This window comes from Cibotium barometz, chromosome 56 (assembly GCF_041138505.1).
Source record: "Cibotium barometz isolate CiBa-2024 chromosome 56, ASM4113850v1, whole genome shotgun sequence".
Lineage (NCBI taxonomy): Eukaryota > Viridiplantae > Streptophyta > Polypodiopsida > Cyatheales > Cibotiaceae > Cibotium > Cibotium barometz.
This window is the reverse complement of record NC_141101.1, coordinates 25,463,427-25,487,777: the sequence shown is the minus strand read 5'-3', so window position 1 is coordinate 25,487,777 and position 24,351 is coordinate 25,463,427. Positions and strand designations below refer to the sequence as shown.

The 24,351-nt window shown below is 45.9% G+C and overlaps 1 protein-coding gene across 2 annotated transcripts in view; it reads right to left on the bottom strand.

Moving 5' to 3' along the window:
- Window positions 1-1,198: 1,198 nt before the first annotated feature.
- SCY2 (SecY protein transport family protein) overlaps window positions 1,199-24,351 on the bottom strand; it is a 119,843-nt gene continuing 96,690 nt past the window's right edge. For both annotated transcript variants that reach the window (XM_086790984.1, XM_086790985.1), the window contains 6 exons: window positions 5,186-5,327; window positions 4,811-4,927; window positions 4,580-4,703; window positions 4,196-4,319; window positions 3,937-4,043; window positions 1,199-1,876 (listed from right to left, as the gene is read on the bottom strand). In XM_086790984.1, the coding sequence (XP_086647110.1) occupies window positions 1,787-1,876; window positions 3,937-4,043; window positions 4,196-4,319; window positions 4,580-4,703; window positions 4,811-4,927; window positions 5,186-5,327 (704 nt within the window). In that variant the 3' untranslated portion in view covers window positions 1,199-1,786. The remainder of the gene's footprint in view (window positions 1,877-3,936; window positions 4,044-4,195; window positions 4,320-4,579; window positions 4,704-4,810; window positions 4,928-5,185; window positions 5,328-24,351) is intronic.

The window sequence follows — 24,351 nt, the reverse complement described above, 5'->3', positions numbered from 1 at the left end:
TATTTTTCAGTCCAAAATTTGCATAACCCCCTATTGCTAACCAACCTTAGAACTATACAACCATAATAATAAAATATTATAACCGTGCCTGTTCTGCCCAAAAGGAAAAAACAATCAGCAAAAATACAAAATACAAAAAATACTCATAAAATTTAAAAAAATGCAATCACTCATAGAGGCCGCCATCCAGTTCAAGTACTTCCACCTATCACTAACTTCTCAATTACTAACAAGCCTTTTCCATTCCTTTCAAATGAACAATGACAATTGAGCATTAAATTAACATCAAGAACAACAATAACGCGGTTCTCCATTCTCCCACGAGTCTTCTCTATTCTTTTCAAATGATTGAGCATTAAATTAATATTAAGACCAACAACAACAAGCTTCTAAATTCTCCCACAACAAAGTTCATAAGGATGCAATCAACATCATCACAAGGAGAAATATCAACCCGTTTAGGGATTAATAAATATCGCCATAATATTCTACATCAAAGATTACAAAACACACCAAAAGGATGTACAATAAAGCTATGAAGCAATGGTGTCCAAATCTACAACTTGGATAAACGCACCCACTATAATTTAGGTCATTCGAAAAGTCTCTAAACTCTTCACTGCAAAACACTTATAGTGATTCCCGCTCTCTAAGGACGTGTGATACCAAGCTGGGATAACTTTCATGTATGTGTGTGTGTACATACACATATATGTATATATATATATATATATATATAACATACGTATCTAGTGTGTGTGTGTGTGAGTGTGCGCACACACATGCGCGTGTAGATACACGCACATAATATATATATATGTATATAGGTACACACACATGCACATACAATATATTTACGTATGTATGTATATTTGTATGTATGTGTGTGTGAGCCCTCCCAATATATATATATATATATATATATATATATATATATATATATATATAGGGGATGTGTATATACACACGTGTGTGTGTGTGTAATTAATTATACACACACACACACTACACATACATCTCTCTCTCTCTCTCTCTCTCTATATATATATATGTGTGTGTGTGTGTGTGTGTGTGTGTGTGTGTGTGTGTGTGAAAGAGATTTTGTGGGAAAAACAGTGGAAACCCTATAGTTGAGGCTTGATAGACCTAGTGAAAGCTTTTAGTTAAAACATTTTAGGTTTGAATATGTGAACCATCCTTTTCACTGATAAACAGAGTGGCTTGATTTAATTACTACTATCAAAACAAAGAGAACTGTTCTTTTATCCATCTGCACATAAACGTTGCTAAAATTCATTGTACAAATACTGGTTAAAAGCATCATAAAAAATGTGCTTACTAGGAAGTGCAGGAATGATCTCATCAATTGGTTGTCAAAAATCATAGTTACTCACCACAGTTTGCACTGTATAAAGAATATGTTACTAAGGAGAAATTATTATTATAGGGAATTTCCTTTCTCAACAAATCAAATGCCAATGGCTACCTTTTTCCTTTCAGCAAAGGATCATGACAGCCCATGAGAGTTGTTGAAATTTTCCAAACCTTAACCATAGCCCTGTCATAAAACATGATGCCACAAGTCACTACCCACCTTATACTTCAGCACTTAGCACAAGAGGAACCTTGCTTGTTTAGTTCATTTCCCCTCAATATAGGCGTGCCACTCCATTGATCCGAACATAATCATAGAATTTACTTCATTTTCCATAAGGTTGCATATACTTAGAACTATGCAAGTATTATGGCCTGTCCTTCCAACAAGGGAGGAGAACAGATGGCTTTCCTATGCTTCAAGGCGCTTCAAAACTTTGCTAAGTGAAGGCATCACATTATAAGCCAAATAGGTTCTTCTCAAATCCAAAATTGCACCCACCTGCATGATGTGATTACATTAGTTTTTAAAATCTCTCTCTCTCTCTCTCTCTCTCTCTCAGTGCACTCAACGTCCTTAACCATTATGGAACATGCTTAACTAAAATGCACTACATGCTATGAGATCCACGAGTGCTACCCTTGTTCTAAAAAGAGCTTTGCTCCCACATGGAAAGTCATAAAGTTGAAGAATTAAAAAACTGGGCGCTCTACTTGAATCAGATCTGCAAACACTCGCACACACACGTTCATCTAGAGTATACATAATAGAAACAAAGAGTCATTCATGGGAATTCCCATGTGCTGAAGACCTTTGTTGGGTAATCTGTGTGGCTCTATGTATCCTGGAACTTGAGGTCACTTTACACTCAACTCATTAACTGATAATTTTTTATATATAATTAGTTCTTAAGCATTGCTCTAACCCCATCATACTCTGACAATGTTAATTATGCACAGAGGCCTACACAAGGCAGTATGGCTTAAGTGTACATTTGTAAAAAACAATGTTCCACCCTCAGTATGTAATGACCATTGACCAGGCTTCAGCTAGCTCATTTATGTAAGGCTCCCATTATGAGGAATAGCCACAGTAAAGCAGCCCGGGTGTGCAGCATCCGGGCCCTATATGAACAACGGACAGTTACTCAGGCTAGATAGCATAGGAAGGTTCGGCAGATTGCCAAATAGGCTTCATGTTTGGACCAATATTCATGGAGATATTCCTGAGATACCTTGAGGGACCCAAACATGTGCCCATACAGTTCATGATGGGCCAAAAAGATGTGTTCAGACCAAGGGTCTCAAAAGATTTTATTTTCTATCTGGACACAGAATACCTGGTACATATACATGAAGATGTACCAGAGCCATGAGCAGCATTGGAGATGACTCTCCACCTCAATGTTCCAATATGATCAAGAGGGGATGTAAGATGCCTGAGCACCAAACCCCGTGATTACAAACACAAGGGTTAGTGTTTAGCAAAGTGTTGGCTATTTTAAGTCCTAATTGATAAAGGGACAGATGCATGGAGTGAAATGAGGATTAGCAATGCACACAGATAGATTAGGTGCACGCAAGGGAATTGCACGGTCAGCACTGAAGGGATATAGCATGGACAAAGTGAACAGAAATTTAAGAAAACTTTTGGGCAGCCTTTGCTACCCTTTTTCAGCCCCAAAACAGCACCTCACGTGGGGAATTTTTTACGGGTGCCTACTGCAGGCCAACAGCACAGCCTGCTTTATAGAAGAGGAAACACCTCTTGAGCAGAGTTCAGTATCCACATAGTAGCCAAAAGAACTTCAAGAAAAGAGCTAGAAGCCCAAAGTAAGGGGTAGAGATCTCAATCCCTCAAGTGCCAAGGAGAAGAGATGAAAAAAGCAACTCAGGCTTCATTAAGTCAGCAAGAAACAGAGAAAGTGTTGGAAAGCATGGGTGCCGACGGGAAGTCAAACAAGCCAGGCATACAAGCATTCAAGTTCCCAAATGGCAGATGGGTGCATGTAGATGCATGAGTGGGCTAGGGAGGTCGAACCAATCGTCTTCTTTAACATGCTCACATTTTGCACCAAGAAAAACCTGCTGGTCCAAGTATTTCTTAAAACAACTACACAATAGAGAGAGAAAGTGGCCAATGGGTGAGTGGCTTAGCAATGTGGATTTGTGACTGGGAAGGGGAAGTCCCGAGTTCAAATCCCCATTGGCTTCCTGGCAGCAGCATCTGAGCCACGTACGGTCATAATTGTATCACCTTGAACCAGGAGACCAAGCCACTTTCGGGTGGGAACTCAAGTTGCTATTACAAAAGGATCTACTCAAGGAAAAAGAGAGAGAGAGAGAGAGAGAGAGAGAGCAGCATGCCATACTCTCCTGCTCAACATATCACACGATTCGAGGGCAATACAAGCATGCCATACTCTCCTGCTCAACATACCACAGGATTCGAGGGCAATAGAAGCAATATCTTTCTTAGAATGAATGCCACATGCGCACAAGCACATGCACACACAAGCCCAATATTATTGCATTAAATTGACTTTATGGGGAGGTTATTACAATGATTAACATAGATGTAAACCCAATGGTGTCACCCTGATGAAGATGGCGAAATTGGTTGTCAACAAACGTTGATGCCATTACAAGAAGGCTGAGCATCAATCCTCCTGCAGAAAAAGTAATCAGCAGGTTAAACAGAAGATAACCTCAGAAAGAAATAATCAATGCACACGACTGTGTTCAATAACACAAATAATTGTTGAATTATGCAGTTAAGGACCTTATGAACACACAACAAAACACAAGTCCTGATACTGACCCCAAAATCTAGTTGAAGCTTGCACTTTTGTCAAGTATTCCACAGTTTGATGTCCGGGTTTGACTCCAGGTATCCTTGCCCCGATTTTCATCAAATATTGATTGACTTCTACAGGAATATTACCCTGTATTGACCAGACTTAACATTAGCCCGCATGTATTATGTGCACATGCTCACGCATGCATGCATGTACGTGTGCGCGGCTGCCTGCATGTGTACACGAGCATGTACATGCCCTCCATCACGTGTGCACGTGCATGAAAAATGTTACATACTACATAATCATTTTGAAGAGTGTCATCACATCTTCTAACACGACATGGTTTCATGTCTATTTCTAGGGGGGGCAAACTTTTTGATGGATTGAGTTTTAGATAAATTTACCAGATCGAGTATGTTGAATAGAAAGATGAGGCAGACGGTAACTAGATGGTAAAGAAAAGGATTTGAAGATGACCCTGGTGTCAAGGCATCCTTCAGGTTTATCCAAAATTGATTTCTATACATCCTGAACAGATCAAAAGCGTGCGATTGAATTCCTAAACTTTGAAAAATAGTCAAGATCCAGAACACCTAGAGTGATAAATGCAATCATGTACTTTACTGGAAACCAACCTTGCAAAGAAGCCAGGAAGAGACATTAGTATTGTTGTCGCAAGTAAAGGCTGCATGCCAGTTGGATTGATATTGAACGGGATATACGGTTCCACTTCAGTAAATGATCTGCCTGCACTGGAGGAAGAGGAGAAAAGTGTCAGGTAAAAAATTAAAACCTTTGGTCTAAGTGCAGTTCCAGGGTCCATCCCAAACAGTCTAGGGGCAGCTTCTGGGCCCATTTGGAACTGTCTTGGTGCCTGTTCAGTCCCCACAACAGAAGCACACCATACCCGAGGTCCTGGAAGTAATTCCACCTATGCATGACCCTATACAAGGATATCACTTCATCTTCAAAATATAAATGGTTAAAATCAAAATAATGTCCACACTTACCCTGCTGTAGGGGCCAGACCAAAATTGTAATACTGAAGTTTAACTTTTCGCTGGCCTGCAGATGTTAGCACTGCACACACAGTGAAACACAAGGAGAATCCGAACAATGCAAACACGGTTGGTCCCCAGTTTCCACCCCCGTCTGTCAAACATAGGATATTGTTTTAGAAAGTGCAGCTAAACATGTTTTCACATCTGATCTTATCCACTCAGCCATATAAATTAAATTATAGCATACAAGATCATTCATCATGCTTGCCATATCTCTATGCGCAAACACAAACAAGGTTATCTCAGACACAAGGACAACATAATTGGTGTAGCAGATGCTTTAATCTAATGTGTGCCTACATATAACTTTTACCTGCTACAAATGGGACATCGAAAAGATCGTGTTAATACTAGAGAGCTGAGTTTATCATACAACTATTGGGAAAACTTCTCAACCAGAGAGAATTTCCATAGAAAAAATATACCTTTGCATACAAGAATTTGAATCAAAGAAACATTCAAGAGAAAGTGAGAGAAAGAATCTTATTACCATCCAACAAAAGACAGGTCTGTAAGTTAAGTACATTGAGAAAGAAAGATTGTAAAATCTACAAAAGACGAAAAGGGGCTATGAGACTAAGAATGAGTATGTATGATCCATAAATAATTGGACATAAGAAACCCGTTAAAAAACAAAACATCTACCAAAGAATACGGGCCCATGCGCTATGTAGATCTGTGTATACAAAGCTCATCAAATGTCATTCTGCTCCTAAACGGTTTATAGTACAGCAATGTTCATTTCCTGTGACGGTGCATCTCTAAGGCGTCTGAAGATGTCTTGGATCTGCACCTGGCTACTCAAGGGTCTAGATCTCCAAGGATGGGGTCGTCCGGCTCGACAGAGCTTGCCCCATCTTTCTAGTGACTCCCCCGGTGCATGGTGCCATCACGGGCTCTGCTGTGATGTGTGCTCTCTCTCTGGTATGTGTGAGCCTAGGTGGTGGTCGCTTGATGGCACCTAAAAGAAGTCTATAATGGAGGCCTTAGAGGTGTCCTGTTGATCTTTCTACCCTGAGTGATGCCTTATCAGAGTCTCACGGCATCACACTTGGTTAAGAGACTACTTGGATAAGGTTTGGCACACTACCAAATAGGCTACATGCAACATTGGACCGTTATCCCATAACGGTCTACACATGGAGTAAGTAGACTTTACTCTTGGACACCCTTCTGACATTGTGGGGCCCAAGCTAAGCCGTAGAAGGTAGGGAAATCAAGTAGTACCTAGAACATCTTTGTGAGCCAAGTTTACTCCACCGGCAGTGGCACCGACTATGACCACGTACCTACAAGGTCATATCATGGCCGCCCCGCGTATACAAGCCTATATAGATACACCGCCAGCCCCTTCTCTACTCTATTCATCAGTTCATCATTGTGAGTTAACTCCCTAGCTTCTACTAGCATACAACCTGCATCTTAGCGATTCTGAATCAGCCATCGAGCTCCCTTCACAAGTGCAAACACGTGTGGAGCTTTGCTTTCTAATGTACCACTTCAATAATATAGTAATCTTCTCTATCTTTGCAATTGTGCAATTTGAGTTTTAGAGTTTTGTGCTGTGAAAGATGCTACTTGTGAGTGTTCTCTTGTATACATCACACATTGTATCCTGTTACATGGTATCAGAGCTCCGGCTTGGTACAAAATTTCTTTGGTAGTTACTCTCTATCAATCACTTATGAAAATGCCATCTTCTGCAAGACCCCACCCACCACCATTCGGTGCTGATGGAAAGCTTAATGCCACCAATTATCTTCTCTAAAAGTTTAAGCTCAAGGTTATCCTATTCTTTCTATCCTCCTATAAGCTTTGGAACACCGTTATTGTCACCAGAGTGAGATTTTTGAAATATTTTACTATCCAACTTTTGTAAAAAGAAAGCTTATAGAGCAACCTTGGGCTAAAATAGCCATGTAATCTATTTTTGATGAAATAAAATACTATAAAAATACTCAAGCAGGGGTGCTTTCGGCACACGCTTGGGGGGGCACACTTGGGACCCAATCTGGTGTCTCTCTCATGTCTATATTTTTCTGTTGGCATGCTTCCCGAGGTCCCGTGTACTTTCTTGTTTCAGTGGTATCAGAGCCCAGGGTACGCTCTGCCAAAAGGTTGGGTGATTGGAACACTCAAACGGCCCAAGACCAACGGGTCCTCTATGTGAAGGGTGAAAGATCGACAGCATGAATCCCAAGTAACCAACGCAGACAACGCTACACAGAGCACAGGCGAACGTAACAGCCCGCAACAGTGAGCACGCAACAAACCCACTGTGTAACTATTTGGTCCTCCAAGCTCTTTTCACATTATGGAACTCATGCCTAGACACATGGGCAGGTTGATGGACACATGGGAACAAGGATCCTTAGGTTGGTATAGGAAAAAGCACCAGTCTTGTCAAAAAAGCAAGAAAAAGCAAAAAGTCAAACTATGTTGACCAAAAGCTGAGGGCACCATTGAAAAGAGGACATCGAACTGGATCAAAAAGCAGCTCCAGGGCCAAAAAGCAAGGCCCTGAAGATTGTAAAAGCACAAATCAAGAACTTTGACTATTATTCATATTTAACAAAGCAAAAGCAAAAAAAATAAAACAAAAGCAAAAGCAAGGCAAGGCAAAAGCATGAACCCCCCCATCAAGTATATAAGAAACTTGTACCCTCATGGTGGAGCATAGAAAGAACTCGTGGTAATCTTGAAGAAGTGCTGGTGGAGACTCATCATCATCTTTATCCCCATCCTCACCAGTAGCCACTTCTAAAAGTGTCCGTCTCCACCATTTCTCAGCCGGTTGCACCACTCTACAGCGCCCACTTCCCGCACCGCCTCCACCGCAGCAGTGCCGCCCTGTGAGCCCTGCCACTGCTGCCTTTGTTTTTTGCCTGCACCGCTGCAGCCCCGCCTGCGCCGCCTGTAATAGCCACCCTGCAGTGCCTCTTTGCACGCCGCCGCCGCCTCCTTCCCGCGGCACCCTGCCAACCACCCAGCTGCCACCATGCCCCCCCTCCGCCTTCGCCTTCTCCAACCCTTGCTCGAGGAATGAGAACTATCACCCCCCTTTTTTCTTGTTTGCCCCCCTTTCTCCCTTCGGCCTCCTCTTGCCCTGCTCTTTCAGCTCGACCCCCCTTGCAGCATAGGTTTTCTAGTTCTCCTACGTCATCTACTACCTTGCGTTGCGCACCCCGCCCACCCCACTTTTTGGAGGACTCTACCCCGAACGACCATCTCTCCATCTACCTTGACGGATGCAACTTATAGATGTACTTTTTCTATTGAGGAATTTCAGCTTTTGGCCTCTTCTATCACTAGCCTTGGTTGGCAACCAGGGCCAGATCACCGACATAAAGTTCATGGGTTTGGTTCCTCAACCCTCACCCGTGAGTGTCCTTGACCAGTACGAGAGGTGCAGCTCTTCTTGGCACACTGGCACACTGGCACACTAGATTCTCGAACGAGTCAAGCCTGCTAGCACAGGCAACAGGCTTTTCGGTCACAATGTGCTTCCCAAGACTCCCCAAGGAATACCTGACAGTGCTTCCATCGATTGGCAGGATAGTTGGTCAGGTAGTTGAGATGCCCCCCCCAGCTCCGTCGTCAATCCCATTTCATTCAGCAGGTGGAGTAACCTGGCCTCCCAGGTCAAGTGTTACACCTGCCGGCCAGATTGAACATTTGGCATGCGCATGACCCCATCGACGGGGCACAGCAGACAATTTTCAGCCCCAGGCATACACAGCTCTTGAAGCGGGAGCTCCATCTGAGCCTCGTCGTCGACAGCATAGTTACCACGGAACGTCGTTCCGCCTTCCTGGAACGCCGGAACGCCGTTCCGGGCGAAGGCACGTTCCCGGAACGCCAGAACGTTCCGCAAAAAAAAAAAAAAAAAAAAATGGCGGAACGTTTGTTTTGCTTGCAGAAATGTATGTTCATGTCTTGGGGGAGCAAATATTAGGAAGCATATTTGGCTATCCGTATACAAAAAGTTACATTTTTTTGTGTCATATGCTGACATGTCATATGACGTGGCGTTCCGCGACGTTCCCGATCCGCTCCCGTTCCCGTTCCCGCTCCCGTTCTAGCATCCGACGTTCCCGGAACGTTCCCGTTCCGTGGTAACTATGGTCGACAGCCCCCACCCCCAGGAGCCCCACCTTATCCTTGTGGTTGGCATCCCCCACCCCGAACCAGCCCCTCTGCCACCTTAGCAGCAGAGGACGAGAGAGTCCGCGGATGGTTCCATCCCCCAGCCGATGGAGGACCTTGTACAGCCACCCGAGTCCTTCCATCGTGAACAGTTGCGGCAAGGCACTTGGAAGCACTGATGTGCATAGCGCCGCCAGTGTGAGCATAACGGAAGCCCCAAGCCTTTGTAAAGGAGGGGCACCCACTCCAAGAGCCTCATCCGCAAACTCCTCATCATGATTCCTCCTAAGGGGGAACAGGCCCCGAGGTACCGGTTCCCATGAGGAACCATTATGAGCCCTTACATTCGGAGGCGGCGGCTGCCAGCCTCGCCTCTGACCGCAGCAGGGACCCCCCCCCCCCCCCCCCCCTCACACCCCCATGGACCCGATCCTGCCCCATCCACAGGCTGACCCCCCGGACCCTGTGGAGACCTCGTCAGAGCAAGGACCCTTGCCCCCAATCCTCCTCCGCCCCCTCCCTTGCTCCCACCACCCTCTCGAGAGCCTTCTCCTCTCCCAGAGCCGGAGAACACCCCACCCCACCCTCCCCCAAAAAAAAAACCCAAAATTCTCGCATAGGAATACCACCCGCCGTTGGCACTCTTTCCAAAGCTTCTCAGACCTGGTGGAGACCCAGATTTACTCTTCACCATTGACAGCATACGCAGCCTCACCTCCAAGAGGCCCCCCATTTCTGTTGGGATACCCAGTCAACTACACTTTCTTCAGGCATCTCCTAATGGATTCAGCAGCAGTTTCAGGAGAACAGGACACCACCATTGCGAGTTTGTGGTACTTTACCACTCTCCCCCCACCCAGGAGCCATTGTCTTCTCATTTCCCCTGAGTGTGAGAGCCGTAGTCACCTGGACTGACGTGGGGATGGAGGCCACTCTCCGCGAGCAGGTGACATACCACTCTCGGATGCTGAGAGACGCTCATTTTACTGACATTGATAGAGTCTCTAGCCGTTGCACGCCACGTCAGCTTCCCACCATGAGGATTCCCTCATGGAACATCCGAGGTCTGTGCAGTGCCTACTTTTGACAAGGCATGCAGAGGATCCAAGAGGAGCTTCAGAAAGCACTGGTCGGTGGTGATCTTGATATTCTCATGGTTCAGGAGCATCATTTCACAGCACACAGGACCCATAGCTCTTTCCTAGCAGGAGCCACACAATCAGGTCCCACAGCTTTTGGGCCCCAGGGGAATCAGGGAGGAGTATGCATCTCTGTGAAGCAGACTCTTGCCCCTTGGTGGAAGAGTCGTGCATGATCATCCCCAGCCATGCCGAGTGGCTGATCCTACACATTGGGGAGACCCGACTCAGGCTCCTCAACATCTACGCCCCCAATGGGGCCGCTAAGTGCACGACCTTCTAGCTTCAGGTGCGACACGGACTCCCCATGGCAGACTTTTGGTGCATGGGTGAAGACTTCAACATGCTTGAGGATCCCAAGGACTGCATTGGTGAATGTCCTGACCCGACCATCTCTGGCCCCAAGGGCACCACTTGGGAGGAGCATCTTTTCTACACCCATGGAGGATATCTGGTATCTTCCTGAGTTCGGCTACACTGAGGGCAGCCTCCCCTTCTCCCAATCTGCAACAGGGGAGGCATGATTGGCATCTTTGTCAGCATGCTTTCTCTGACCATGTGCCAGTGATTATCACCCTTGCAAAGCCAGGCCAGGCAGACAGCCAGCACTCTGCGAGGATTCCTGACCGCTTGCTTCAGGACCCCTCCATCTCCGCCCGGATTGAGGAGATTTGGGCCTCTCACAGTTTTAATCCTGGTCAAGCTGGATGCCACGCTGCTAGAGACTAGCTCCTTCCTTCAGACGTCAGAAGAGACTCAGGGCATTCAGAGAGCAGGAGAGGAGCCTTCGCTGCGGCTTAGCCTCTCCCCAGCGGTTTCAGGGGCAGACCCCGTAAGAGAGTCGCTGGTTCACGCCCAGATGAAGGCAGCCCGCACTTTTCTGGAGAGCCTCGAGGAGCAGTGGATTGAGTACAGATACCACGCATGGGCTTCCTTCTGTACCCTGGCAGGGGACAGGGTCTCCCATTAGTTTTATGCCGCCTCAGGACCCCACTTTTGGCAAGAAGGGATTCGAGCTCTTCACCGGCCAGACGAATCTATTGCATCAGAGCCTCAACCCGGGATTCGGGAAGTAGCCTCGACCTTTTACAGCTCTTTGCTCACTACTGACCAAGATTCCCCTCAGGAAGAGGCGGCTCGCCAGCGAGTTAGGAGCCGTGTTCGGCCTTGTGTCTTGGAGCACCTGCAGACACACTTGGATTGCCCATTCTCTGACATGGAGCTAGCAGCCGCACCGGAGGCGCAGGCTGATTAACCTGGCGAGGATCTTGTATGCCATCCCTAAGAGAGTGATGGGTCTCCACTGTTGGATGTCTAGGCGCGATCACCACCCTTCTTTGGGATAAGCCACATCAGACCCTTGGAAATGCACTCAGGGAGTAAGCCTGTCTGCATAACCTCATTGAAAGAAGCCCAAAAACCTGTTCCCATGAAGGCCCAATGGCGAAGGAAGAGGGAAACTGGCAGACCATCCTCTCCTGGGCACTTCCTATGTGGAAGGGCCTCCAGCCTTCCCTCCCTACTACTCACACTCGCTTCATCCGAGACCGCAGAATCCTAGATAGCATCTTCACCTTTTGGGAGGCGACAGCCACAGCCAAGCTTAGCGGGGAGGACATGGCCATTTTGCTTCTTGACTTCGAGAAGGCATATGACAGATTTGTTTGGGCCTTTTGGAGGGAAATATGCTGAGACTTGGATTCTCGCATGCTTGGATCCGAGGAGTTGCAGCCCTCTACACACGAGAGCCCAAAGCCAGGTCGTTCTTCAGGGTGGTGAAGGAGAGCGTTTTGCCATTTCCCGCTCAGTGCGCCAGGGCGCCCGCTTGGATCATTCCTCTACCTTTTCGTGGCTGAGGCCATGAGTTCCTTTATTCCAGCACATGATATAGGCCTCCAAGGTTGTGCTTGCCCATTGGCATCATGGAGGAGTTGCTTGATGCAGAGTTTGCAAATGACACAGCAGCCTACCTCACGGGGTCGGAAGGGAACCTCCACTGCTTTGCAGCAACGGTTGAGGAGTTCGATCTAGCTTCTGGAGTGTGGATCAACTGGCGCAAGTCATGTGGCTTCTGAATTAGTAACACTCCGAGCACATGATATAAGCCTCCAAGGTTGTGGATGAGGCCATGAGTTCCTTTATTAGAGCACATGATTTAGTCCTCCAAGGTCGTGGCTGAGGCCATGAATTCCTTTATTCGAGCTCATGATATAGGCCTCCAAGGTTGTGCTTGCCCATTGGCATCATGGAGGAGTTGCTTGATGCAGAGTTTGAAAATGACACAGCAGCCTAGCTCACGGGGTCAGAAGGGAACCTCCACGGCTTTGCAACAACAGTTGAGGAGTTCAATCTGGCTTCTGGAGTGTGGATCAACTGGCGCAAGTCGTGTGGCTTCTGAATTAATAACACTCCGAGCTTGACTTGGTGCCCAGTTGATAAGTTCAGATGGATCCCTTACAACACGGCTGTGCCGTATCTCGGATGCCAGGTGGGCATTGATATTTCACCGGAGCAACAGTCCCGAGCATTCAAAGGAAGCTTTTATATTGGAGCTCTGCCTAGTTATCACTTGCAAGGCGCTCAGTGGTAGCCAACGAAGTTCTTCTGTCTACCATGTACACTACCTCATGTTAGGTCTTTCATTGTTCTTGCATTGGGCAAGTGCAGCATTTGATCCGGAACTTTCTTGATCCGAGGGAGATGGTCGCCCAGCTCGGGCAAAGATGGCCTAGTGCATACTAATTCAGCCTCGGGCTCATGGAGGAGGAGCCCTGATAGGATTTTTTGAGCTGCATTTCCTCGTGGCTTCCTACACGCAGAAGCCCATGGACACCGGGTGATTCAATGGATCTTCTCGGATGCCCCCCTCCAGGACTAGTTTGCAACGAGGCTCTTCCACACCTAGCAACTTCTCTACCCTGGTCTCATCCAGGTTCCCCCCACCTGCCAAGAGGAGAGAGAGAGAGAGAGAGAGAGAGAGAGAGAGAGAGAGAGAAAGATATATTTACGTCTACGAGAGGCCAAAGTCGGCCTATGAGACAAAAAATAATACAACTGTGTTCTTCCGGTCATCGGAAGAAAAGAAACAAAAGAAAAAGTGTGCATGTGTCTGGATACAACTGTGAATCATCATGGATCGGTGGAGCCCATATACAAACAATATAAGGGGGGTGGGGATGTGGATGGAGTGCTAAGGCAAGATGCATCTCTATATGCTGAAGGGGTAGTACAAGCATGCTATGCAGATCTATGTCTAACTCCATCCAATGCCATAAGAGAGAGAGAGAGAGAAAGAAAGAAAGAAAAAAAGATTTTATTAACGTCTTCCAAAAGACCGAACTCAGCCTATGAGACAAATCACTGTACCTGTGTGGGGTATCCTCTGTCATCCCAACAAAATGAAAAAGTACTAAACTAAAAAAGCTGAATTTGGGTGTGCAATAAGTACAGTGAGTGGGGGAGGTGATGGAGCTCTACTACTAGGAGAATGCAAAGCTATATGCATGGAGTATACAATCATGATATGCAACCTAGCTAGCTCCATCCTGTACCATACTGGGGGTATAGAATGGTATACATCAATGAAGGGGGTGTCCACAGCTCCCTGAAGAACATGCCTGGGTCTGCTCTCAAGCAAGCCAGTCGCTCCGCACCCTCTCTGTGAAACTAAGCTCTGATCTCTGTTATCTCTCTCTGGTATAGGCGTGGTGTCCGAAAGCCAGGTGTCCTGTGTCTCCTGCGGGCTCTGAGTGTCTCTGCTCTCTGGAGAGTAATTCCCTGCTATGTAGGGGCTGGGAGTGGGGTGGATCTCTGAAAAAATGTAGTAATCTGTGTCTGTCGTCCCCCCTCTGGAGCTGTCTGAGCCTGTAATGATGTTTCTATGTGACGCTGTATGTCTAGAATGAATCTCCCCAGTATGCACTGGTCTGCTGCCTCAAAGATCTGGCGTAGGGAATGTGGCTCTCTGAATAAAATGGGAGATCTCTCTCTGATGGCTGTATATGCTCTGCATGTGCATACATAATGCTCCTCACTCTCCACCTCCTCTCTGCACAATCTGCATACCCTCTCCTCTTGGGGATCCGTGCTGCTCTGCCACTCTCGATCTCCAATCGATGTGATGAGACTCTAAGCTGACCAATAGCTACTCGGGAGCCGTGTGGTAAAAAGCCCTCGATGTATCTAGGCCTCTCTATATAAATCCATCATCAGTGATACTCATGAAGTGATCTCTATAGTATAGCATCTTCGGTGGAAGAGGCTGTGTAGGTGATATCCATGTCTCTCATGTATAGAGCTGCCATAGGTCCTGTCTCAATACTCTGTTCCTCTCACTATGAGAGAGACGGATATGTGGTGCATCCCTGTCATACTGGAATGGTGGTAGATGGTCCATCATCCATGTCTAGGCCATGCTGTGAGAACCAATGTGTGACATGTGCATACCATGATCCTCTGTCTCCTGCCTCAGCCAGCTGTCTAGATGCCTCAAAAGCTCTGTATGACAATCTGTCCCATGGCATCTCTCTGAATCTGTCTAGCAAGCATATAGTCTGGAATTTGCTGCATATCATGCGTGCCATCATGAGGGCCTGTGGTCTCTCTATCTTTGTCCACCAATAGGTAGCAAGTCCTGGCGCCCATACCGCTGCTCCATATATCAGTGCCGGTGTGACTAATGTGTCAAATAGCCACCCCTTCGTCCAAGGCTCCTGAAAATGTGTCTGGTGGCACTATCTCTCTAGCATAGCCAATGCTGCGTATCCCCATGTCAATCTGACTCTGGCTGCTGAACCCATGGTGAAGCGCGTGGCTGCTACAGAGAAGGTAACCCCTAGGTACACGTATGATGTCACCACCTCCACCTGGCGTCCTACAAGAGTGAATGTCAACTGACTCCTGCCCTGTCTCGATGTATGAAAGACCATAACCTTGGTTTTCCCAAGGGTCACAGTAAGACCCCTCTGTGTGCAGAAATCATCGAGTGCATGTAGAGCATGTAGATGCTGCTGTAGACCTCCTGGAGACTCAGACCCTAATACAATATCATCAGCATAAAGCATAATATGTACTGAGGTACCTGCTAGATCAACTCCGTCTCCGCCTCCCCGTGTAATGAAGTCAGCCACCTCATCAATGTATAACCCAAATAGCGTGGGGGAAAGTGGGCATCCTTGCTTCACACCAATGGTGCTAGCAATAGTCTCGGACATACCTCCTGGGCATCTGACTCGCCCAAAAACCTGCTCATATAATGCATAGATGCCCCATGTCATATCTGTTGGTATGCCAAGAGACTACAGGCGCTGAAAGAGCCTCTCTCGTGGTACTGTGTCAAATGCCTTGCGGAAATCCACAAAGCAGCAATAGAGCTTTCTCTTCCTCACTCTGGCTTGATCAATCATACATCTCAAAGTGAATACATGGTCAGTGGTAGAGAAAGCTCTCCTGAAGCCTGCCTGCCTGCCCTGATGAGCGTAAACCTGCTCGCTCAGCATATAAGCTAAGCTCTTGCTCCAACACTGCACCATAGAGTTTGGCCAACACGTGGCCAACCATAACTGTCCTGTAGTTGCTCGGATCGAGCATATCCCCTGTTTTAAGGATCGGCACAATGGTGTGCATCGTCCACTCCGCAAGCAAACCCTCTGCTAGTGCCCTGTTAAACAGGTGTGCAAGAAAGGAGCCAAAGAATCTACTGCATATATGAGATGCTCACCATGTAGGCCCATATGGTCGGCGGCCCGTCCATGCTGTAGGCAGCGGATAGCTTCCTTTACCATCAAGTGGGTAAAGAAGCTAGCTGTGGTAGGTCGAGGCTCTTGTGGCTGAGGTATAGGTGGCTGCTGTGGGGCGTGGTATAGGCCTTGGCCTGAAACCGTCATTTCAGAGTTCCTTAGGACACATGATTGGCACCCGATCTCACCTCTCTTGGGGCCGCCAACTCTATGCGTAGCCAGCTCAGACTCTGGGCGCCTGGCAGAGTTAATGTCAACTCCCGGAGCCCACACAGCAGGACCCTCTGAGCACCCTTAGAGGAGCCTCCATTATGATCTGCGATATCGACTCTGCCATCCCACCGGATTGGCTTTTCCCTCCCAAGAATCCCCATGACATCCCATGGATGACCTTTTTCATCTGCACCAGATTTCCCCTGGTGATTTTTGGTTATTCACATGGCTGCCTCAATAGCACTCATGAGCTCGGACCAAGTGCCCTCCTGACAGCATCCGGGTGGCAGATCAATGATACCCTCCCCTCCCCTCCTCACCGGGTCCGTGTGGTGGTCAGAGGCGCTGCATCCTTGCGCTTATGGCTTTGGAAGAACAGCCCATTGGTTCACATACAGTGGGATCCCCAAGAGTGGCAGTGGAGAGACCCATTGATTTAAGATCCCAAGGATTCCATCCCATTCTTTGATTACTCTGCCCGGCTCGGCCATCAAATCCCCCTCGACACTGCAGATGGCACGTTGACAACACAACACCATTGGCAAGCCCAAGGAGTCCCGGCTACTTTCATCGAGGATTTCCAGCAAGACTTTGGAGCAGCGTCCATCCCCCAAAAGATCTTCTTTCTCTGGTGCCATTTGTGAGCTATTGCCGTTTGTGGCAGCGCTGAGGGAGAGCAAAAGACATTCCCTGTGAGACTGCCCCCAAGCACATCAAGTATTACACCTCTGATATGAGCACCACCTGCACCGTCACATGGGGGGCTGTAGCTTGGGTTGCAAAGGTGGGAAAAGCCTTACTTTACGAGGATGATGGACGAGGCCTTGCATTGAGTCTCACCCCTAATGAATCTTAGCTAAGACTTTTTATAGGCTTTGGGACCCCCTGTAGGCTTGCCAACTGCTGTTGGCCAGCAGAAAATACCCCATATATGCAATGTGCTACCACATGGATCTCCAGTACCCTGTCGGCCAAATCCTACATCAACAATATGCCTCTTGGGATTCCCTCAGCCCTGCTCATGCCCTAAAAGTTCTGTTTATCTGCTGCCCTTCAGGAAATAGCTCTTGGGTGACTCGTGAGCATGCCCATGTCTTGCACATGACATCCCCCTCTGTTAAACTTGGAGATGGGATTCCAACTTCTGACCCTGGATGACTGTCATCATCCCCTTTGTCTCCTCATGGACTCCCAAACCTGTCATCTCCCTCCCTAGCAACCTTTTCACTGAAAACCCTGCTCTGTTCTCCATTGCTACTCCAAATCTAAGAAAAATCTGTGCATCTGTTCCACCTTGTCCCCTTGCCTTCTTGCCTCATCCCTGAACGCTTTCTTTGGTCTTCTTTTCCTGAGTATTGAGCCTGGCACTCTCACTCCACCCCTCGGAGGATCATCCTCCCTTGAAACTGTTGCCTAAAAGCCTTTCCTGGTATGCCCGAAGTGGCATCCAACTCACACGATTGTCGTTCCCCTTGTGTCTTGTGGAACACCACCAACCAACGTCCTAGGAACTTCTTCCATGTCTTGCATTACTCTCCTTGGACTGTGCACCTTCATCTGGGACACCATCAATGTTTAGCCTTGCTGAACCTGATACTAATACAATGTTGCCTGGGCACCACACCACCAAAAGATCAAGACACGGGCTATGGTTTCATCCATGCGCGAAGCAGTAAGGGTCGGTGGGACATGGGCAGCAACAATATCTCAGAACAACCTTAAAGCTCTGATACCAATGCCACATGCGAGAGCTCTAGGAGCTTTCTTTCAGCCCTAAACACCTTCCTGGAACATGCTGATGCAAAACGCAAGCAAGAGATGGAGAGAGACGAGAGAGAGAGCTGAGTTTCAGTATATTCATATAGTAAAAAAAGGTAGTACAACTTGGCAAAGCCCTAAGCTGCCCTTGAAAAGGATTCCTAACTCCTAGAAGTCCTAGCCTGATGACTCATTCCCTAGGGGACTGAATGACCTTATTAACCTTGGCTAAAACTTTTAATATGCAATCTGCTGCCGACCAGCCACATGGACTTCCAGTACCCTTTCGGCCAAATCCTGCATCAACAATATGCCTCTTGGGATTCCCTCAGCCCTGCTCATGCCCTAAAAGTTATGTTTATCTACTGCCCTTCAGGAAATAGCTATGGGATGAGCATGCACATGTCTTGCACATGACAGACTAAAAGAACGATCTTTCTTTGGAAGAAAAAAAAAACTCGGCGGCGAGGACAAGCTTGTGTCACCTCAAAAACTTGCTAACGTTGAGGACTTGTCCTTTGTTCCACATGAGCCACAGCTCATTTTGACTTCAAGGAGAGGAAGCTTAGAAATAAGTTGATCCCTGCATATAAGATTGAGATACAGCTGACGATGACTCAACTTGGGAGTCAATACCTAGTTTGAAACGTAAATTTGCCACATTCATGGACAAGGATCTAAATGTCTGAGGAGGGGCCGTCTCAATCCAAAGGTGCTGGGAGGATACCCTCAACTAGCCTCATGGCATGAGCATTAAGTCGGTGGAGATGACTAGCCTCATCAATGAACCCATCATCAGTGACTTGCAAAAAATGCTCTCTTTAGAACTCGGGCTTGGTGGAGAGAGATGATATGGTTGATCTCCTAGTGTGAAAGATCCAAGATGGGGGTATCCGAGCTATACTTAAAGAGAGGAAAATGGTCCATCTGAAGCCCATGTAAGTCAAACCAACTGATGATGCATGAGTACCAAGAGTTGCTCTCCCCCCCATGTGCAAGCTGTCTAGAGGAATCAAGTAACTGAAGTGCCAATCTTGGAAGGCAATCTTTTCAAAAGCGTAGACTTGATAATAAAGAAAATGGCATCTAGGGCCAAGGGTACTGTCCCAAACCCAGCCAAGACAATCTCATGTGGCTGATCATATGTGAGCATCATAACCTATAGTCCTTCGATCCTCCACTCCAAAATTCAGTCCCCAAAATGGGGTCCGTACATCATAGTGAGAATAAGTTCCAAAAGTAGAGCATGTTTGCAGACAGGGGATGCCAAAGCGTCTAATGTCTAATAAAATAAGGGTAATAGCTCTGATCATAATCATGCTAATCAGTCCTCCATAACCCCATACACAAACATGGCTCTAATACAATGTTGAAAAACATGGGTCTAAGCATGGCTATGGTAAAAAAATGCAATTAAATTTGAAATTGGAATAAGAACGACATGCTAAAAGATAAGCTCAAAAAGAACACAAGATATACTCACAACCAACTCCTAAATTGCATTGCAAAATGCTCACACCCAAAGGTGAGGCCAAGTACAACATTTATAGCGAATAAGGCTTATCTCAACAGCATTGCTTACATCACTCATTTGACCTCATCCCTTTCATCACTCAATCTTATTTATCCTACTCACACTCTATCCAGCTAATCCAATCACTTTTATGTTGGATTAATACTCCAAAATATCCTTTATGGAGCCTAGGACTAGGACTAGCATTGTCATCAGCTTTAGTTATGAATATTTTGTCAAGGAGGGCGTTGGACTAATACTCCAAAATATCCTTTATAACATTAGGGAACAAGGGACTAGGTTCATTATGAGTTTTTCCATGTAAAAGCACCAGTAGTTGAGTTAAAAGTCAGAGCCCATGAGTTATAGAGAGGTGGAGAGATTCTAGGCTTTATGGAGGAGGTTTAGGACATGATGTAGGAGTTGCCCTCTTGATTCATGCCCGAGAATCAATGTACCTTTGATGCCTATTTAAGAGGCCACTCATCTGATACAAAGTGTGCATGATTATACTAATCACACCTATGCTTATGTTAATCAATGTCTTAATCCTTCTAGCTTAAGTGTTCCATTATGCTTCACTATGGTGCTTCTTGATCATTATGAACCACCATAATTACTTCATTTGGTATCAGAGCCATGCTACTTCTTCTATCAGTATCATTACCAACTAAATCTCTTGATTAATCCCAAAATTAATGAAGATTATGCTATTTTATGCCTCTCCTACAAACCAGTGCTCACTGGAGGGTGGAAATCAACCCACACTCAACATCATTGAGTGAGCCAACTTCAAAACCTTGAAGCTAGGTCACCACGCTCAGGTTTAATCAAAAAACCCCTATGCATCGAGCTCGCAATCATCGGAATTATCGCTTGCAAATGGCGCCTTTTTTTCTGAGAAAAACAAAGATCTCTCCTTCGCCGCAGCAAATTCGTCTAATTCCTCTGAGCTACAAAGGTTTTCGGACCCGCCTGACACGCTAGCATAGTCACATGAAAACGCGTTTCTGGAGTGAGAAACCCCGTAACCCCGAAACGCAAGAAATGTTTCGAAACGTTTCAGTAACTCCTCATTTTTTTGGTTTCTCAAAAAAAAAAAAGTTTCTCAAAATGTTAAAAGTTCCTATTGTTTGGAACTTTAGCAATGCAAAATTATATAGAAAAAAAACCGAAACCTTGGCGTTTCTTAGCTTAAGGCCGAAACGTTTTGCCCCCAAACGTTTCTGGTGACTATGCACGCTGGTGACGCCAATTTTGGAAATGGAGGCCATCTACCTTGACATTCAGGCCTAGGCACCTCTTAGAAAGGCATTCTGGTAAAATCAGAATTAATCACTTTACATATTGGCTAATCTTGTGATTGATGATTTCAAACTCATCTAGACTCACTGTTCTATGGCAGCCTTGAAGCATTTTGACAACAAAAAAGCACAACTTGGTCATAATGATCCTCCACTAGCGCACTGTTTTCTGCACAGAAAACAGTAAGAGATCTCTACTAATCAGAGGTTAATTGGGATTAATCTCTGAATTTCTTTGCAATTGGGTCTTTATTCATGATATTGGGAAGGTGTTACAAAGTTCTATCAACTCACATTGTGGTTGCCCATTAGTTTTGGAAGCTCATTGCTCATTACAAGTTCATTACTTATTAGTAGTAAAAGCTCATGTTCACTCTTCTTTTGAACTTTCATTATGCCAAGCTCAAGTTAATCATCTAATAGAAACCACATTAAAAAGAAGATTACAAAGATCAAAAAGAAGCCACACTACTATGCTTATGCAAGGGCTATGGGTCTGTGTGTTTTTTTGAGCAACAACATGCATGTGTATGGTGAGGGTGAATTCCAGTTTATCTTGCCATTAAAATCTGTAAAGGGACTAGACACTGCTTGTTGGGTATTCATCCCAAAGGTAAGACCTTCCCTACAATGGCTTATTCACCAAAGACAGATAAGTTTGAAGGACATAATTTCCACACATGGCAAACTAAAGTTAAATTTACTTTGATGAAGAAATGTTTGTGGAATGTTGCAAATGGTAAAGATAAGAAACCAAGCACAAGGGTTGCAGAGGCTACATGGCTAACCAAAGATGAAAAAGCACTTGCCAATATAGCCTTAGGATTAAGTGATAATCTCATCCACCATATCGATGGAAAAGAAACCTCAAATGAGACACTTGATATACATTTTGGAGCACAAGCCAAGAACTCCAAAATCTCTCTTCTTATATAGTTGTTTGAATTAAAAATGAATGTGGGGGATTCTCTTCCCACTCATCTAAACTATATGAGCATTCTAACCCAACTTGAAGGAATCAACAAACACATTGAAGATGATGAAGTTACTGCAGTGCTTCTAAAGAGTCTACCACAAGATGAGTATGGTAACATTGTTACCACACTTACCAACCTCCCTTCTCCTTCACTACTGGATGTAGAGGCTTCTCTACTTGAAGAAGAGAAGAAGATCAAGCAAAGACAAGGAAACCTTTATAATGAGGGTGCTTACTTTAACCAAGGAGGCTACAAGAAACATGGATCAAAGACATCTTTCAAAGGACCTTTTCAGAGAAAGGAGTTCCCTAAGAAGTCTTGTAACTTCTGCGGGAGAGCCAACCATGAAGAGAAGGATTATTTTTTCAAGAAAAAGGCTCAAAAAGCCTTACTTGCAAAGGAAACGTATTCAAGTGGAGATATAGCAAAGGAAGAAGCAGGAGCCTCACATGAGGCCAACTTTCTTCAAGATAGTTGGGCTTTCTAAAAGAGAACATACCCTTACCACAATCATCTCCATATCCTAAACTAGTTGTAAACATAACTAGGATCTAGCATCTTTCATCATAAATGGCATTGTAAACCTAGCTAGAGTAAGACCTACGGGCACCAGCATGGTTATCATATCCATCATTGTAAACAGCAACTAGGACTAGCATTGTCATCAGCTTTAGTTATGGATATTTTGTCAAGGAGGGCTGTTGGACTAATACTCCAAAATATCCTTTATGACATTAGGGAACAAGGGACTAAGGTTCATTATGATTTTATCCATGCAAAAGCTCCTATAGTTGAGTTAAAAGTCAGAGCCCATGAGTTATGGAGAGGTGGAGAGATTCTAGGCTTTATGGAGGAGGTTTAGGAGTTGATGTAGGTGTTTCCCTCTTAATTCATGCCCACGAGTTTTCTCAGAGAATCAATGTACCTTTGATGCCTATTTAAGAGGCCACTCATCTGATACAAAGTGTGCATGATTATACTAATCGCACCTATGCTTATGTTAATCAATGTCTTACTCCTAGCTTAAGTGTTCCATTATGCTTCACTATGGTGCTTCTTGATCATTGTGAACCACCTTAATTACTTCATTTTACACCTAGCATTCTCAAACCATTCAAACTTTCACACACTAAGGCATCACTATGTTGTTTCAACATTTGACGAGGCCCTAAAAGCCACGGCACACGTTGCATCAGATGCTTTACTATGGAAGATAAAGATCCACACAAGCACACTCCGCATCAACCATTATCGAGGGGAGAGTGGACCATAGATCCTCCCCCCCCTCCCCCCCTCTTGAGGTCATAGCCGTTGCATGTGGGATCCCTGTGATTGGCAGTGGAGAGACCCACTGATTCAAGATCCCGAGGAGGCCATCCCATTCCTTGATTACTCCACCCGGCTTGGTTGTCGGATCCTCCTCGAGACCGCAGATGGCACCTCCACAATGCAGATGCATTGGCAGGCCCAAGGAGTCCCAGCTACTTTCATCGAGGATTTCTAGCGGAGACTCTGGATCAGCTTCTGTCCCCAGAAGATCTTCTTTCTCTGGCTCTTAGCCCATTGGAGCTTAGTTGTGGGCACGTGGCTAGCGATCACAGGCAGACCTGCGAGCTATTGCCGTTTGCGGCGACACCGAGGGAGAGCAAGTGACGTACCTGTGAGACTGCCCCCAAGCACATCATGTATGGCAGCGCATCCTACGCCTACACACCTCTGGTCCAAGCACCACCCACACTGTCACATGGGGGGGCTGTATTATGTAGCTTGAGTTGCAAAGGCGGGCAAGGCCCTACTTTCTTAGGATGATGGACGAGCCATCGCATTGAGCCTCACTCACATGCGCATCTCTATGACGACTCTAGCGGCAGTTTCAATGCGGCCCTGGACTCCAGGGTCACACGCTAGCTCACGAGATGAGAGATCAGCAGCAGCATAGCAGCTTGGCACATTTGTTGAGTGTAAATATTTGGCCTTCCTAGTATTATTCACATGATGGAACCCTTGCCAAGACACTCGACTGGTGGAATAAGGCATGGGGATAGGGACCATAAGGTTTGCACATGGAAAAGTACCAGTTTTGATCAAAAAGCAAAGAAAGCAAAAAGTCAAACTGAGTTGACCGCGAGCCATGAGAATCACTCCCAAGAGAGAATTGAGCAGGACCAAAAAGCAAAGCTGCTTTTTTAAAAAGCAACTCTAGGGCCAAAAAGCAAGGCCCTAAAGTTGGAAAAGCAAAGCACAAAGCTCTTGGGAGAAGCTGGCCTTCTTTGAATAAGTATTACAATGTAAAAAGTGAAAAAGAGGAAAACAAAGCAAAAAGCAGA